Source organism: Mercenaria mercenaria, chromosome 7 (genome assembly GCF_021730395.1).
Source record: "Mercenaria mercenaria strain notata chromosome 7, MADL_Memer_1, whole genome shotgun sequence".
Taxonomy (NCBI): Eukaryota; Metazoa; Mollusca; class Bivalvia; order Venerida; family Veneridae; genus Mercenaria; species Mercenaria mercenaria.
Window position 1 is genome coordinate 83,010,630 of NC_069367.1, and position 18,127 is coordinate 83,028,756.

Here is an 18,127-nt window from a genome sequence, read left to right on the forward strand (position 1 = left end):
AAACCCCACTGGTGTCACAATCATTCCTTCTCATGCATTCAAACCACACTGGTGTCACAATCATTCCTTCTCAAGCATTCAAACCCCAATGGTGACACAATCATTCCTTCTCATGCATTCAAAACCCCCTGGTGTCACAATCATTCCTTCTCAAGCATTCACCTACCACCCTCTGGTCAAAATCATTCCTTCTAAAGCATTCAAACCCCACTGTAATCAAAATCATTCCTTCTCATGCATTCAAACCCCACTGGTGTCAAATCATTCCTCCTCATGCATTCAAACCCCACTGGTGTCACAATCATTCCTTCTGATGCATTCAAACCCTACTGGTGTCACAATTATTCCTTCTCATGCATTCAAACCCCACTGGTGTCAAAATCATTCCTTCTCATGCATTCAAACCCCACTGGTGTCAAATCATTCCTCCTCATGCATTCAAACCCCACTGGTGTCACAATCATTCCTTCTGATGCATTCAATCCCTACTGGTGTCACAATCATTCCTTCTCATGCATTCAAACCCCACTGGTGTCAAAATCATTCCTTCTGATGCATTCAAACCCCACTGGTGTCAAATCATTCCTCCTCATGCATTCAAACCCCACTGGTGTCACAATCATTCCTTCTGATGCATTCAAACCCTACTGGTGTCACAATTATTCCTTCTCATGCATTCACCCCCAACCTCCCTGATGCCACAATTATTCCTTCTCAAGCATTCACCCCCATCCCCAGGTGTCAAAATAATTCCTTCTCATGCATTCAAATCTTACTGGTGTCACAATCATTCCTTCTCATGTGACCCAGATTTTAGTATTTCCAGACACAAGAAGCATGCACATAGACAGCAAACTTCACATCCAAGTTTAGTCAAACATTAAGTAACTCGTACAACAAAGTTCCTGTCAGCTGTAATCTTGAAATCATATATCTTAATTCTAGTTTAAGTCAGACACTCCAAAGTGCATAAAGATAGGAAGTGTTGTCATGGCAATACACTTACCTACTTTTTGCACTTAAGTGACATAATTCAGTATATCAAGCCAGCTGATCTGCTAAAAGTAAGAGGTCATCTTTATTGAATAAAACAAAGCATTCTTCCTTTGACTTGTAGCCACAGTTATCAAGCTGTTTAGGAACCTCAAACCAGATATACAGACATCAAAATAGTCATCCTCTTGCAAGTTACATCAAAATTTACACAGAAATATTACTCCTTAAAGATTCAAAAACCTGCCAAACAGCCAGAACAAGGCAGATATAGCAATCATAGATGACAAAACATCACAGACAGTGTTTAGAATACATACTTATATTCATGTGCCTGGCAATAAACATACCACTAATAGTCACTACTGGATGCACATACCATTAAACATGGTTTAAAACCCTGTAAAATATCCATTAAAATAGGAAAAACCGTTAATTTACCCCATTCATTCCTGCATCACTTTATTTAATAAGTTTCACAATATTAATGGGTTACATGTTAAAATACCACTAAAACAGCTATTTTTGACCATGAATCATGCCATTAAAAATTTAGTTTGGTAGCTAAAAATGTTAATGGCTTTGAAAAAATAGTGAAATTCTGTATATTTTGAATTTAACAGGATTATTCATGGCCCTTAAATTTGATTTAATGCCCATTAAATGTTCAGGTTCTGTACAATTTCATTTAAGAGTAAACTTAATGGCCCTTAACAGCAATTTGATGCCCGTTAAATCCTTCATTCAAAGCACAAAAAAGTTTTTTTGTTTTTGTTTTTGGCTTGCACTCGTCCCATTGAATGCTTATAATTCCAGTCCCATATTGTTCTAAAATGGACTTTAATCACAATAAATACATACTACGCACACATCGTCTATGATATATCATGATGTTATATTTAGCTGCATTAAAGTTATTTCCCCTTGATGCAGTTACGCCATTTTTTTTCAAATGTTCGCCAACTTGTGTTCCTACAAAAAATCGGATTTATTTCAATGAAAGTTGGATGAAAACATATTAATTTATTTGATAACATAAATCAACATTATTTTGGTAAGGGTAAATACGTATTGATGCATGTTTTTTCTTTTTTTCTTTTTCCTGTCCAAATGATCAGCGTTTGTATAAGAAAGTTGGTGGGGAAAGGAATTTACATTATAAAATGTGTTCAGACCAGTTTAGATTTTCAAATTTGTTACATGTGTTTACATTACAAAATAATGAGAGAAAAAAGAAGAATCAAATATTCTTCTAGCATTTTACATAACAGTACATATATGTCTAGATACTATTACGTGTGTAGAAATACACAGTTTAAATCAATACGGCAAATATCAATATGAAGTTGATTATCTTACGATGTCTAATTCTGATGGCAAATTTTCATGGCCCTGAATTTGATATACAATTGAAATATTATGAACTCATTAAAATTGAATATGACATATTTAATGAGACCATTAATCATTTTTTTTAAATAATTAATGGCCATTAACAGAGTATTAAAAAAAAATAATGGCCCCATTAGTATTTACTAATTTATGTGGAATTAAGGGGTACTTTTTAATGGCACATTAATTTCATGCCAATTAAAATTTTTCATGGAGTTTTAAAGAGCCAATTAACTTATTTTAATGGTTTATTTTAAGCAGCTTTTCTTGGCCATCAAAGTCGTTTTAACAAGGTATATTTTACCAGGGTTTTAATATACTTATTTCATGGCTTTTTAATATATGGCATTAAAACTATGGTCATGAAAATCCCATTAAATAGTAAGAAGTAATGGGTGAATTTTAATAGTGACCTGTTAAAACTCTGTTTAGGATGTACGAGCGAAATTTTTTCTAACGTTAAGATTTTTTTCATACCCTTTGAGCTTGAAGAACATTAATTTCTAAGACAAACAAGAGCAGAAAAAACATAGGTCACCGAACTTGTTTTAATTTTATAGGGTATTTTCTTCACCCACTGTTTACGCATTTCTGAAATTTTGTAAAATTGAAAAAAAGTTGGTACTTTATAAAACATATAATATTCTACTTAATCTTATAGCGATTTCAGGTCTTACAGGTTAATATGAATATATGGTGATGTCAGTATCATATAAGCATAAATGTCACTAACAAATCTCTTTAATTTTTACATGTTGACGTAATTACCCCACCCACTTTATTTTCAATGGAAAAAACGTATTTAGATCTACAAAATAAATTCTGACGTTAAGATTTTCAAAATATTTTGCAGCATTAATGATGCACAAAAATGCTTCAAAATGGAAAGAAAAAAGTTGGGGTCACCGTGCATCTAAGAGATTTATTAAGAAAAAACTGTTAAAAAGTGGTGAATTTTGATATTTTTTGTTCTTTTTGTTTAAATTTATATTTTCTAGATAATATAAAGTACTATCTTGAGAACTTTTATTTTATTTATAGCTTAACATTATATGTATCAGTCAGAAAAATATCAAAACCAAATCTGATCTACTTTAATAGATATTTGAAATTACCTATCCCTACCCCATTGTAAATCTTACGTCAATTTTAGGCAAATGCCAGCCAAAAATAAGGGTGAAAAGTTTTTTTCGCAAATAGTATAATATATTTGGTCAAATCGTACATTATTAGCCATATTTTAATTATTTAGCATTAATTTTTAGCAAAACTTTTGTTAGAAAGCAATATTCGAAGAAACATTTTTCAAAATGGCGGATATCCTGAAAAAAACGCTAGTACATCCTTAAAAACGTTTGAAAAAATTAAGGCCAATTGCATGACCCTTTTAATGGCATGTGCATCCAGTAGTGAGTACTGCTTAGAGTAAGAACTATATATAATTTTTTCTACTATCCAACATAATAAATTAACATAATAATCTGCACCATAAGTTTACTTTCCAAATTGACATATCACAAGTTTTTCACTAGAAACTTGCAACCTTACAGTTTAAGAAATAAAGAAGAAATCAGTATGGTTCACATAATCAAGTAACACCATTACAATTTTAATTCCCTTACATTTACCACTCCTAAAAGTGTTTTAAATAATCATACATGCCGTTTCCTTGAATTATCAACATGATTTCTATGACATGCAACAATTCATCTATATCCTTGTGATATAGGTCAATCTAGCATAATCATCTAACTCAGATTTTCATAATGTACACACAGACAGGATGACAATATCTTTTTTAAAAACTACTTTAAAAACAATTTCAGTGTTTTTCTATTTTTACAAAAAAAAAAACGATCATCTTCAAAGTCCACTGAGGTATGTTATAACTCAGCAAACATAGAAAGAGCAAAACATGAATTTGCTAAAGTTACCTTTTATACACAAATTAATGATATCAACTTTTGTAAAGGTGTTAAAATAAAAAAATTATTTAATTTTTTTTTATTCCTATTTTTTTCCTTTTGTATAAAACAGATCAAAACTAAGCTTTCTTCAGACTTACGACAGCACAATTAACGAAATCTTTTAAAAAACGATAACAACAGCCACAGACATTATTGCACACATTCAAATATGGCCACCCTGTTTTCTAGCCAATCACAAAACAACACAGATCTGTACCTTCAATTCTTGCAGCAGCTATTAGGATCAAAAAATCAAACAAAAAATTCTGAGTAAATTACATGCAATCCCTATAAATATACTAAATATAGTCCCTGCAGAGTTCAAGCTAGTTATTGACTGAATAAAACACTTTTCATGATCTTTCCTGGGTAACCTTGCTGAAAAAAGGTCTGTTTCAAATGAAAATTGAAAAAGGCCTGCATAAAGGACAGTAAACACCTTTAAAAGTTCACCATTTTTAAAGAACTGTTACATCATGACCTTCATTTTGATGCCTTTACGATAATGTGCCAGTGTTGAAATTTCACAAAACAGAAGGTGGGACGTATTTTTCAGCAATTCTTTATTTTTATTTCTTTGCAAATGGCATTCATTTTTAAAAGGAGATGTCTTCAGAATATTTTAAGTATTCATCATACAGGACAGTAGGCAGAACATGTAATGATCAGGTAGAAAGTTGACCGTTTATCAAATATTTATGTGTTTTGATGATATACTCAAAAACCTTAACATCATAGTTGTCATCTCAGTACAAACAGTGGACAGCTGCATAATGACAAAACAAGAGCACCACCTTGCGGGTGCAGACCCTCATCTGATTTTTTTGTCTCTGTACAATAGAAATATTTCTTACCCATAAGTTTTTATTATGTTTTCTAAGTCCAAAAGGGGCCATAACACTTGCAAAAAGCAGGATGGAGTTATGTTTCTTGCTGTACAGAGTCAGCTTTTGATGGTGAACCAGTGCAATAGCTTGGATAGTATAGGAGAAAAGCTGACCTAAACGCAAAAGAAATCTGATTTTTTAAGTCTAAAAGGGGCCATAATTCTTACAAAAAGCAATGTAGTATTATGGTACTTGTTGTGTAGAGTAAACTTCTAATGGTGAATATTACTGCTCCAAGTTTTAAAGCGATAGCTTTAACCGTTAAGGAGAAAGTTGACCTAACTGCAAAACTTAACCAAGAAAAAGTCCAAAAGGGCCATAATTCTTGCAATAAGCAAAATGGAGTTATGTTTCTTGCTGTACAGAGTCAGCTTTTGATGGTGAACAAGTGTTACAAGTTTTAAAGCAATATCTTTGATAGTTTAGGATTAAAGCTGATCTAAACATAAAACATAACCAGGCAACACCAATGTTTATGTCAATGCCATCAAGTGATGACAATAAACTCATTTTCTTTTTTTTCAAAAAATCAGACGAGCTGAAAAAAAGCAGTTATGCAATGTGGTGACGAGTTATTCCTTCCAGTGACTGTGTTAGGGAAACCCAAACCACATGATAAAGGCAAGCTGCCCAGGGTCCTGTTACAAGGATCTTCCTCTCCCTTAAACTAGATTGAACTCTGAATAATTGCATGCATGCAATAAGTAATGCACTGACTACTGATCTCATTTCCACACATAAAAAGGACTTAAATTAATCCAAATAAATGTATTTTTCTTCAGCAAGAAAACAAAACAAAAATCCACATTTATTTGCTTGTGGAAAATACCAAATTCCAAACAAAAGAAATTGAACCATTTAAGCCTCTTCTGTAAACATTCAAAGTGCCAACTCATGCCTGTTTCAAAATTTCTGGTTTTAAACTGCATCAAAATTATGAAAATAACACAGTAGATCAGTGCAGTATATGAAACTAACATGACATTATAGTATGTATAACTACTGTGACAAAATAGTGTATATAAAACTACATTACATAGTACAGTTAACCACATGCTAATTTCTACTCTCATGCATTACATTGTAACATGCAAACAAAAACTATTTTTGTCGGCCTTGAATGCATTTTAAAGCATAGAAAACCATGTTTTAAACTTGAAGATAAATTGAATATATATACAACATTTAATTTATCATTTAGAGTTCCAGTATACCTTTATGATGCAACTACCTTTCTGAAAGTTCCCTTAAAAAGTTATGCTATGTTCAGAATTTAACTGACATTCAGACATAATTTCATGTATGTGATTGGGCATGGAGTAGCATTAGAACACCATTATTAACCAATTAAACAACCTCTTAAGGCTGTTATCTGCTGCAAATACTCTTTGGATAATCCAAACCTTCTGTCCCTGCTGCCCCATTTATTGTAATCTATGCTTGAAATAGTATCAGTTATAACGAACAATGAATAGAAATAAAGAAATAGTAAAAACATTTAATTTATTACTTACAAAAAAAATACACATATAATACATATTAATATACCTGCAAACTATTTTTGTACCAAGAAACAAATGCAAAAATCTTTTTTTTTTCATATTTCTATAAATCCAAATTGTATAACATAACATGCTTTGATTATAGATAATTGTCCGGTAGTCTAAAGCATTATCATGACAAGCAACATTGCAACAGTTTCTAAGGTTACATGACAATGGTTGCTAAGGTCATGGTTGCTAGGTAACAGTTGCTATGAACATGCAACAAAGCATGGGTGCAAATTTTTTAATGTTTTATACATACCATACATGTCTTTCATAGTAAGGCTACCGAGGCCACCCGGAATTTTCATAAAAGCTGCTTTAGAAGAGCCACCTGCTGGAGAGTGTTTTAAGAGAGAAAGAAAAGTAAGAGAGAGAGATAGAGAAAGAAAAAGAAGATGAAAAGAAAAGAAAATTAGTTAAATGAACACATAACAATTGTGTTAAAACAGACTGTGAAGTTAACTGAAAACTGTACTTTTTACCCTCAAACTGAAAGGGACACCCTCCAGATTAATGTCAATGTTTCTAAAAATCATTTTTCAATAATAGTTGTAAAAAGTAAAATCAAAATGATTCAGTTATTTCTAGGCATTAAATGAGAAACTGAAACTTTGATTTTCATCCAGCTACATGCCCCTTTAAAGGAAAATTATAACAGTTTTCTGTTAACCTTGGAAATGTTATATAAATTTCACACACTGTTATAATATATAAGTACTACTTATTTCTGACTCTTGTCTTGGAACATTATCTGTCTGCACAAAGAAAATAGTTCAAAAGAAAATTTGCTCTATGCAACTGTTTTAATTGTTTCAATTTTCTCAAAACAAATCAGCTATAGCAATACCAAATATCTGTAAAATATACTACAAAAACTTATAGGAAAGTCAGAAAGAAATAGTAATGTGCATATATACAAAAAATATTCACAGGTATTTTCAATGCTGCATAATTATATGAAAAGTATATTTCTGTAAATCATTTGCGAAAAATAACAGGTATGAAGATAAAGAAGCTGAGTTTGGAGACCAGACTAGGAAAGCATCATTTTGATTGCTCAATTTGAAAATAAGAATTAGAGACAACCAACCTTGACCAGTCTCGTTTTTCTACACTTTTTGTGGCACTTAGTGTCAAAATAAACTAGAAAATGCTTTTGTAAAAAAGTGCATGTCTCCCCCAATGCAAAGTCCTATAGGCAAGAAGTCAATAGGGGTCAGGAGCAAAAGTCAAAGAGACACTGATGGTTGGCTGCAATAGGGATCATCTACTTGGCATGTCCAATCATCCCACTAAATTTCAACACTCTTGGCCTAGTGGTTCTCAAGTCACTGTTCAGGCTTCTGTGACCTTGACCTTTGATCAAGTGACCTCAAAATAAATAGGGGTCATCTACTCTGCAAGTCTAATCATCCTATTAAGTTTCAACATTGTAGGTCAAGTGGTTCTCAAGTTATTTCCAAAAAATGATTTTACATGAACAGGCCACTGTGGCCTTGACCTTTAATAGACTGACCCCAAAATCAATAGGGGTCATCTACTCTGCATGTTCAATCATCCTATGAAGTTTCAACATTCTGGGTCAAGTGGTTCTCTAGTTATTGATCGGAACTGGTTATCAATGTTCAGGCCCCTGTGACCTTGACCTTTAACGGAGTGACCCCAAAAACAATAGGGGTCATCTACTCTGCATGTTCAATCATCCTATGAAGTTTCAACATTCTGGGTCGAGAGGTTCTCAAGTTATTGATCGGAACTGGTTATCAATGTTCAGGCCCCTGTGACCTTGACCTTTAACGGAGTGACCCCAAAAACAATAGGGGTCATCTACTCTGCATGTTCAATCATCCTATGAAGTTTCAACATTCTGGGTCGAGAGGTTCTCAAGTTATTGATCGGAACTGGTTATCAATGTTCAGGCCCCTGTGACCTTGACCTTTAACAGAGTGACCCCAAAATCATTAGGGGTCATTAACTCTGCATGAACAATCATCATATGAAGTTTCAACATTCTGGGTCGAGAGGTTCTCAAGTTATTGATCGGAAATGGTTTTCCATGTTCAGGCCCCTGTGGCCTTGACCTTTAACAGAGTGACCCTAAAATCATTAGGGGTCATCTACTCTGGATGACCAATCATCCTATGAAATTTCATCATTCTGGGTCAAGTGGTTCTCAAGTTACTGACCGGAAATGGTTTTCAATGTTCAGGCCCCTGTGACCTTGACCTTTCACAGAGTGACCCCAAAATCGTTAGGGGTCATCTACTCTGCATGACCAATCATCCTATTAAGTTTCAACATTCTGGGTCAAGTGGTTCTCAAGTTACTGACCGGAAATGGTTTTCAATGTTCAGGCCCCTGTGACCTTGACCTTTAATGGAGTGACCCCAAAATCGATAGGGGTCATCTATTCTGCATGTACAATCATCCTATGAAGTTTCAACATTCTGGGTCAAGTGGTTCTCTAGTTATTGATCGGAAATGGTTTTCCATGTTCAGGCCCCTGTGACCTTGACCTTTGACAGAGTGACCCCAAAATCAATAGGGGTCATCTACTCTTCATGACCAATCATCCTATGAAGTTTCAACATTCTGGGTCAAGTGGTTCTCTAGTTATTGATCGGAAACGGTTTTCCATGTTCAGGCCCCTGTGACCTTGACCTTTGACAGAGTGACCCCAAAATCAATAGGGGTCATCTACTCTTCATGACCAATCATCCTATGAAGTTTCAACATTCTGGGTCAAGTGGTTCTCAAGTTACTGACCGGAAACGGTTTTCAATGTTCGGGCCCCTGTGACCTTGACCTTTAATGGAGTGACCCCAAAATCGATAGGGGTCATCTACTTTGCATGTACAATCATCCTATGAAGTTTCAACATTCTGGGTCAAGTGGTTCTCTAGTTATTGATCGGAAATGGTTTTCAATGTTCGGGCCCCTGTGACCTTGACCTTTAACGGAGTGTCCCCAAAAACAATAGGGGTCGTCTACTCCAGCAGCCCTACAACCCTATGAAGTTTGAAGGTTCTAGGTCAAATGGTTCTCCAGTTATTGCTCGGAAATGAAGTGTGACGTACGGACGGACGGACAGGGCAAAAACAATATGTCTCCTGGGGGAGACATAATAAATATTTGAAAGAGTTTTACATCGCAGAGACATTTTCCACACTAAACCATATAATTATAAGGGTTGTTTAGTTTCTAACAGATTTGTTGCACACTTTTCTTTTCTTCCAGCCTGAATTTCAATCTGTTTTACATGAATTTCAGGAAATACCTTTAAATATCTGTGAATATTTTTCACCAATTAGAAACGAGTCACACATGTAGTGTATATGAGCCGCGCGATGAGAAAACCAACATAGTACGTTTGCATCCGCGCAGTCTGGTCAGGATCCATGCTGTTCACTTATAGTTTCTCTAATTGCAATAGGTTTTGAAAGCGATCGACAACAGTATGGATCCTGACCAGACTGTGCAGATGCGCAGGTTTCTCTGAATCCATGCTGGTCACAAATGCACTATGTTTGTTTTCTCATGGCATGGCTCATATATTCAAATGATTTTGAATGTTGACCAGTGTAAAACAATTCACAAAATCATTATGGTCAAATAAGAAAGCTGGGAAAAATTTTGCAGTTCAAATGAATTTCTACTTCCTTATTGAGTATAGGCTTGAATAATAATCAAAGAACTATCTTATACTGGCCTCATTATTAGAATTGTCTGCAGACAGAATTAGCCAAAACCAATCAGAAAATAGCATTTCACAGAATATGAATACTTCAATATTTTCATATGTCTATATAATAATAATAATATAGAATCTTCTTTCATTTCATGACAAAATATTGAAATAATTTTCATCTGTTTTTTTTTTGTTATGTTTTTTTCATTAACTCTAGGCAATACTATGTGAAACAAACTAAATAATTCATTTCCTGCAACTAAAAGTTATCACTTTTTTTGTATTATTTTTGCTGGGTTTGGAGTAAAACCAGCAGAATTTAAGTCATACTGCAACATTTCCAGCTGAGGAAGGCCCATAGTGCACCTCATGGCATCATCTCATCATGGGCGGGCACCTGGGTTTGAACCATCGACCTTCCATAAGCCAGCTGGATGGCTTCCTCACATGATGAATTATTTACACACCAAGTGAAGTCTCGCAAGGAACTCAATGAGGGGCAAGTGAATCTGAAGTTAGCAACCTTAATAACTTGACCACTGATTGCCATAAAGAAATGTTTATGATCTTAAATAAAGCTGCAAATTGTATAAACATATTCCAGACCATCAAATAAATTTGCTCTAAATTTAGGAAAAACTGCAACAATTCTTAACTAGAAGCCCACAGGCAACATGTCGAGCTGCCAGCTGTCAAAAGGACTAACATTATGATACTATTAAAAGATTACCGATTGCGGCAAACATTTCTGCCAAGTTACTTAAGAATATCTCCATCCATGGCTAAGTTACAGCCCAGACAAAAGAAACTGCATCAACTTTTGACCTTTGACCCCTAAGTGTGACATTGACCTATCAAGTACTAACACCTGCCAGACTGTCTCATTGAGGCAAGCATTATTGTGCCAAGTTATTTAAGAAACCCTCAATCCATGGCTGAGCAAAAGCCAGGACAAGGAAAACTGCACCAAGTTTTGACATTTGACCTCTAAGAATGACCTTGACCTTTAAGCTACCAATCTGGTTGTTGTACATGACACATTATCTTATCAAGGCAAACATTTGTACCAAAGTATTTGAGAACCTCTCAATGCATGGCTGAGTTACAGCCCGGACAAGCAAAACAGCACCATGTTTTGAAATTTGACATCTAAGTATGACCTTGACCTTTAAGCTACCATTCTGGATTTTGCAAACAACACACCTTGTCACTGAGGCAAACATAAGTGCCAAGCTATTCAAGAATCCCTTGATCTATAAATAAGTTACATCTCAGACAAATTGGGACGAAAGGACACAGGCATGCACACACATACACCAAATGCCATTGTGACAACTATGTCAAGCTCACTGCCAGTGGGCTCAACAACAAAAAATCTAACAGGTTTTCATAATAAAGGGTTGCCACATAACTGAGAAAATGAAATTCACTGATTTTTCCATGACTAAACCATAATTTTCACTGACCAATACCGCCATATTTTTTCAGCCTCCACCTCCCTTACAGCCATCCAATCTACCCTTTTATACATATTATTTCAGATTATAACAAACTTTCATTAACAAATACCAAAATATACAAATACAAAATTGATTCAAACACATTAATTTCAAATTATGTTTATACACAATTACACCAAAATGTGTTTGGAATTACTTATAAATACTGCTTGAAGACTCTGCCATAGCCATTGAACATTTTAAACATTGACCCAGAATTTCATTTTTCCCTCACATTTTCCCTGACTTTTCTAAAATTTCATTTTTCACTGACCTTTATCAAGATTTCCCTGACAATTCACTGACCTTGAAAAAACAAACACTTTTCCCTGACTTTTCAAGGTAAGTGGCAACCCTGTTTAAGTTAAGAAAATGATAATATAAATTTGACTCATCAAAAATGTAATGGCTGCTTTTTTTCATAGGTACATAAAATACATAATTCTGTTGTCATTTGCAAATTTTTCTATGTTCATGATGAAGGTATTTCATTAACCTTTTCTCCGGATGTCAAATAAAATTGCTGAAGTGTTAGATACTTTATTCATTTCAAGTAAATTCGGTGGATTTATATCCCCGACCAAATAGTATATTTGGTGAAAGAGTGGACCAGCCAATCTGCTAAAATTTGAATTTCATATGGCATAGTTTTTTAACTCTATGGAGGCCACAAACATAATATGAGCCTCGCAGATGTGCAGTCTGGTCTGGATCCATGCTGGTCACAAAGCCATTATGTTGGGTTTCTCATGGCATAGCTCATATGACAGCTTGTGGGGGTGGGGAAAGATAGAGAATGAATTTGTATCATTTTACAACCAAGCCCGCAGGAATAGATCTATCACCGCTGAAATTTGAATTTCAAGGACAAGTGGGCAAAGTCTTATTTCTAATACTATAGATGACCAGTACAAACCATAACCATTTTATTAGTAAAAATATCACTTCACAATAAAATGAACAAATATAAACAAGTTAAATACTTGTTAAAATAAAAATACAAAAGTCCACACCAGAAAGAAAGCAAATAAAGTAGGAAAAGATGGCAAATAAAAAGGCATTTCTTCTCTTTACAAGAAAGTATGGAATGAGTGCTTTTTCTGTTTCTGTAAATCTATAATATTTTCTCTTTATAGTTTTTTTGTGTGGGAAAGGTGGCTAAAACAAATGGCAGCTCACGGAAACTAAACCAATAATTCTTGTAACGCTGACAAATGTATTTAGATTTACAGTAAACACACAGGAGGAGATGTTGCAGAAATACTCAAAAGCCTGTGATTCTGAAAACAAAGAAGTTCAATTTGTAGATAATATCTAAAGCTTAAATACTTACATGCAAAGAAATTTTGTTGTAATCCACTGGCCTCTTGTTGCCGCCTCTGTAATTCTCTCTCTCGCATTCTGAAAATACACACATAAAATCACGAAATAGTCATGCTTTTCAGATTATCTGACATTTTTGTAAATGTGAAGCTGCAATGAACAGTGTTCATTCCAGGCCGCGCCATGAGGCCATTGGTGCATATTTTACTGTTTTGGCACATAAATATTAGCCCTATAGCGCCCATCAGAAAAAAATTCAATCTGTTTACGATTAGTCGTAATGCAAACTTCCAGAAGTTGTGAATCGAATATGACTCATCCGATGACTTAACATGCCATTTCATTGGTCGATATTAAAGTAGTAGCCAGTCTCCGGTGGCCCGACAACAGACAGCTCTCAGTGTTGCTATGCAATGGCGGACAAAAACACAGTCCCGATTTGGACAAAAAAGAAATACAATTTTATGTTTTTCTCAAAACGTCTAAAAACAGCAGACGACGGAGAACAAAATTCAAAAGAAAGATGACATGTCTGAGACCCCTAGATCGCCCAATGGCATAACCACTATTAGTCGGAATCAGGCGACAAACAATCATTCCATAGTAAATAGTCGTAAATAACTATTGGACTTTCCGTGGTTAGGTTTTGGTAATGATAAGAATACTAAGACTTGTAACTATGTTTTAAGAACAGCAAAAGTAATACGTTTAGCTCCATGTAAGAAAAGTGTTAAAAATACAGCTTTTCATTTCAAGTAAAACAGTTATTCTTTCGTGGCCCCTGTTTTTTTTCCAAATGTCCCCAAGTTTTTGCCTTTATGGGGCCCTTTGACCCCACTTAAAAACATTCTGGAATGAACACTGAATGAAAATGTACATGACAAAAATTCTGTTACCCTGTACCTTTTAGAATGTCCTGTTATTACAAGAGTTACTTTGTGCCCTAGTATTGGTATTGTAAGGGGAAAAACTCAATGAAAACTAGAACTGTCTAAGGAGTGACAAATACCCCCACAATACAGTCTTGTCACAGAAGAATGGCAACCACAAGAAAGACATGGCCACAAGAAGGTGCAATTTAAATCGAACTTGACCTGCATTTTATGATGTTACACCTGTGTACCAAAATTTATCTAAATCTGTCAAGTCTTTTTTGAATTATTGTCCGGCAACAATGAGTTTGACAAATTTCAAGATGGAAAGAGGTCTTAACTACATAATTTTCATAAAATTAGGAAGCCAAAGTTGAACTTTACCTGTATTTTATGATGTTACACCTGTGTACCAAAAACATTTAAATCTGTCAAGAACTGTCACTGGAGTATTTAATGACTCCAATGGTGGATGAATATTGCACAACTGCTTGAGTCTGTGTTAAAAATATCAAATAATAAGAGATATACAGATAAAGTGTATCAAAACACTATATAAGTATAATGCTAAGCAAAAAGGGGGCATAATTCAGGAATACTGATGCAAGAGTTATGCACCTTGTGTCATATGATGTGGGTGATGATGTGGAAAAACTACTTAAAGTTTGAAACAAATGCATTTCGTAATAACTGGGATATAGTGAAAATGCATCAAAATTAACTTTAAATTCTATAGACTATGTAAAAGAGGCATTATTCATGAAAAATTTGTGTCAGAGTTATGAACATTGTGTCACATGATGTGAGTGATAAGGTGGAATATCTATTTTAAGTTTGAATCAAATCCATTTAGTAATGACTGAGACATAGTGAAAATGCATCAAAATTGACCTTAAATTCCAAGTAAAAGGGGGCATAATTCATGAATTATTGGTGTCAGAGTTATATGGTGTCTTTTGGGTATACCCTTGAATGCAGCATTTATTTGGTATATTCATTTTTCCACTTGCTGAAGTTGATTTCTACTCATGTTTACAAGTTGATTTGTTATGCCCTAAAATATATAGTAGTATATACCTCTGTACAGCCTTTTCTTTGGCAGCATTGCGTTCCTGTTTTGAGCCGACATGTTCATGAGGTTTGATATCTATCAGTTTATTTTTCTTCTTCAGTTCTTCCTCCATCTCCGTGGACTTATGCAGCACATATTCAACAAATTCCCTATAGTCACTGCAACAATATAGCAGCTCTGGAGCAAGCTGCAAAGAAAGGAAACTCCAACAAATATAATATAGAAGTTATATAACTCCCACATGGCAAACTTGCAACATGCAAAGAAATGTTAGTCTAATTTGAGTCTTTTTCAAGCAGTATCCCTGTAATAGGACCAATATATAACAAGAGTTCCACAAAGCAGGGCAACATAAAGTTCTACATCTGAGGTGGAAGAAATAAAATTTAAAGAAATTTAATTTGATGGAATGTGACAGTGTGTGGTGTGTGTGTGGGGGGGAGGGTGTGGGAGGGTTTGTGCAGCAGAGGTGATGGAATACTAAGGCACAAGAAACTGAAAGTGATTTCTTTTTCTTTTTTTCAAAGAGTGAGTGGGGGTGGGTGGGTATTAAATTGTATGTGTGGAGTTGGGAGGGGGTATCCTCGTACTGCCAAAATTCGATCACAACTTAAATTCGATCGGCCCCGGAAATGTTTTATATTTTTCCTTATTTGGACTTTACACCGGTTGCGCGCGCACCATTTGTTTACACGGACAACTACAACTGTCAAAAAAGTGTCTTTGACGAAAATGGAGATAAGAAAGGTAAAAAAGCATTATTTTTTTTAAAAAAAAAATCAAAATGGCTGGATTTTACTATTCCCAAAATATGCAATTTATAATCACCCTTTATTAACTATATAAACTTAGAAAATATATGTGTTTACATTCCGTCTGCTAAGAATGCATATTTTCCAGGGCAGAAGTGTCATCGCTTATATCCCGCAACATATACTTACCGAAAAAAGTTACGTCCACATATATGACTATGCTTATCATTTATTTTCCTAATTGGAATTTAATTGGATAATAAGTGGATGCAGTTAAGTACACCTATCCTGAATTTGTCTCTTTTTTTTCAGCCTCCTGTATCTGCTAGAGGTCCTTACAGGTCATATGACACAGATGACCTTACTAGAGCCTTCCTTGCTGTGAAAAATAAGGAATTGTCTATAAGAAAGGCTTCAGTAACATATGGTGTACCTTTTGCAACACTTGCAGATAGGATTGCTGGATGGATCAGTGTGGACACTGTCAAGTCAGGGGTGTTCCCACTCTTTAGTCAGGAGCAGGAGTCTCTTCTGGCTCAACATCTTAACACTATGGCTGAAGTGGGATATGGTCATACCCGCCAGGAAACCATGAATTTAGCCACAGATTATGCCATTGAACTTGGATTGAGAACAAAGGATGATAGACCTGTGTCTGACAAGTGGCTTTACAATTTCTTGGGACGCTGGCCAGAACTTAAATTGAAAAAGCCTAGAGCATTAGAGATTGCCAGAGCAAAGAGTGCAACTAGAGATGCAGTTGACAATTATTTCACAGAACTTAAAAGAATTTTAGTGAAATATGATCTTGAAGATAAACCAAACAGAATCTTCAATGTGGATGAAAAAGGACTGAATACTGAACATAAGCCACCAAAGGTTGTCGCTGGAAAATTTAACAAGACACAGGCTGTAACTTCAGGCAAGTCCAAGACAACTACTGTCATTGGGTGTGTCAACGGGATTGGACAACAGGTTCCGCCCTTTTTCATTTTCCCAGGTGCACACATGATTGATGGATTGATGGAAGGCTCTACTCCAGGATCAAAGGGCACAGTCTCACCAACTGGATGGTCAAATACTGAAATTTTCTGTCAGTACATGAAAGACCATTTGCTGAAATACCTTCCTTCACGTGATAATGACTATGTGCTAGTCCTGTATGATGGTCACAAGTCACACTGCTCTCTTGGACTGATAGAATGGGCCAAGTCAGAGAAAATCATATTGTTTGTGTTGCCGCCTCACTGTTCACACATCCTCCAGCCCCTTGACGTGAGCTGTTTTGGCCCTTTCGAGGTTGCCTGGAATTCTGCTTGCCAGAAGTACATGAGAGAGTCAGGCGGGCGATTGATAACCAGATATGATGTCTGTCAACTAGCCTGCAAGGTATATTCATCTACCCTCACTGTGCCAAATATTGTTGCTGCTTTCAAGAGATGCGGAATCCATCCATTCAATTCAGCAGTTGTCAGTGATTCAGTAGTAGCACCAGCCATGACATTCAAATCCCAGAATCCTCCACCCACAGAAAGTTCAGGAAACTCCAATGTGCCAAAATCAGCTGAAAACTTTTTATTGCGTAAAGGTGGCAAAATTCTTGAAAATGTTCAAAGTGCTAAAAAAGAAAGAAACACACTCAGCAAAGTTATTGGTGGAAAATCTATCACAGAAGAAGAAATAATTGACAAAATCAAGGACCATAATGATAAACAGAAAAAATGTAGCAACAGTAAGAGAAAAACTGTGAAATCTCCTGTGGCCAGTACATCCGGTCTTTCTGTAAAAAGGGGCAGGAAGTCTCAGCATGCTGCTATTACAATTGACAGTGAGAGTGAAGAAGAAATAGGTGAAGAGGAAAAATGCATAATTTGCAAGAAGTTCTCCCCTGACACAACTAAATTTCCATTCATCATTATTGTAAAGTGGGGGTGTTGTGACAGGTGTAATGGGTGGGTCCACCTTGCTTTCTGCACCCCTGTAAGAGTTTTGAGGTGTGGGGCTCCATTTCTGTGCCCCAACTGTGAAAACATAGAAAATGAACAGTAAACTTAAAGCAAAAAAAGAAACTGTAAATATGTTTAAGACTGTTAAAATAGTGTTTAAATTACATTTTTTCAAAAGTTACACTTGTT

At 35.2% G+C, this 18,127-nt stretch overlaps 1 protein-coding gene across 19 annotated transcripts in view; it reads right to left on the bottom strand.

The window, feature by feature from the left end:
* The window catches only part of LOC123553768 (glutamate-rich protein 6-like), an 83,026-nt gene that overhangs the window by 25,732 nt on the left and 39,167 nt on the right, over positions 1–18,127 (bottom strand). For 15 of the 19 annotated variants that reach the window (XM_053548816.1, XM_053548817.1, XM_045343393.2 and 12 more), the window contains 3 exons: positions 15,246–15,427; positions 13,307–13,374; positions 7,046–7,120 (listed from right to left, as the gene is read on the bottom strand). In XM_053548816.1, the coding sequence (XP_053404791.1) occupies positions 7,046–7,120; positions 13,307–13,374; positions 15,246–15,427 (325 nt within the window). Of the gene's footprint in view, positions 1–4,569; positions 4,588–7,045; positions 7,121–13,306; positions 13,375–15,245; positions 15,428–18,127 lie in introns of all 19 variants that reach the window. The other 4 variants (XM_053548821.1, XM_053548814.1, XM_053548822.1 and 1 more) reach the window with 3 other exon arrangements.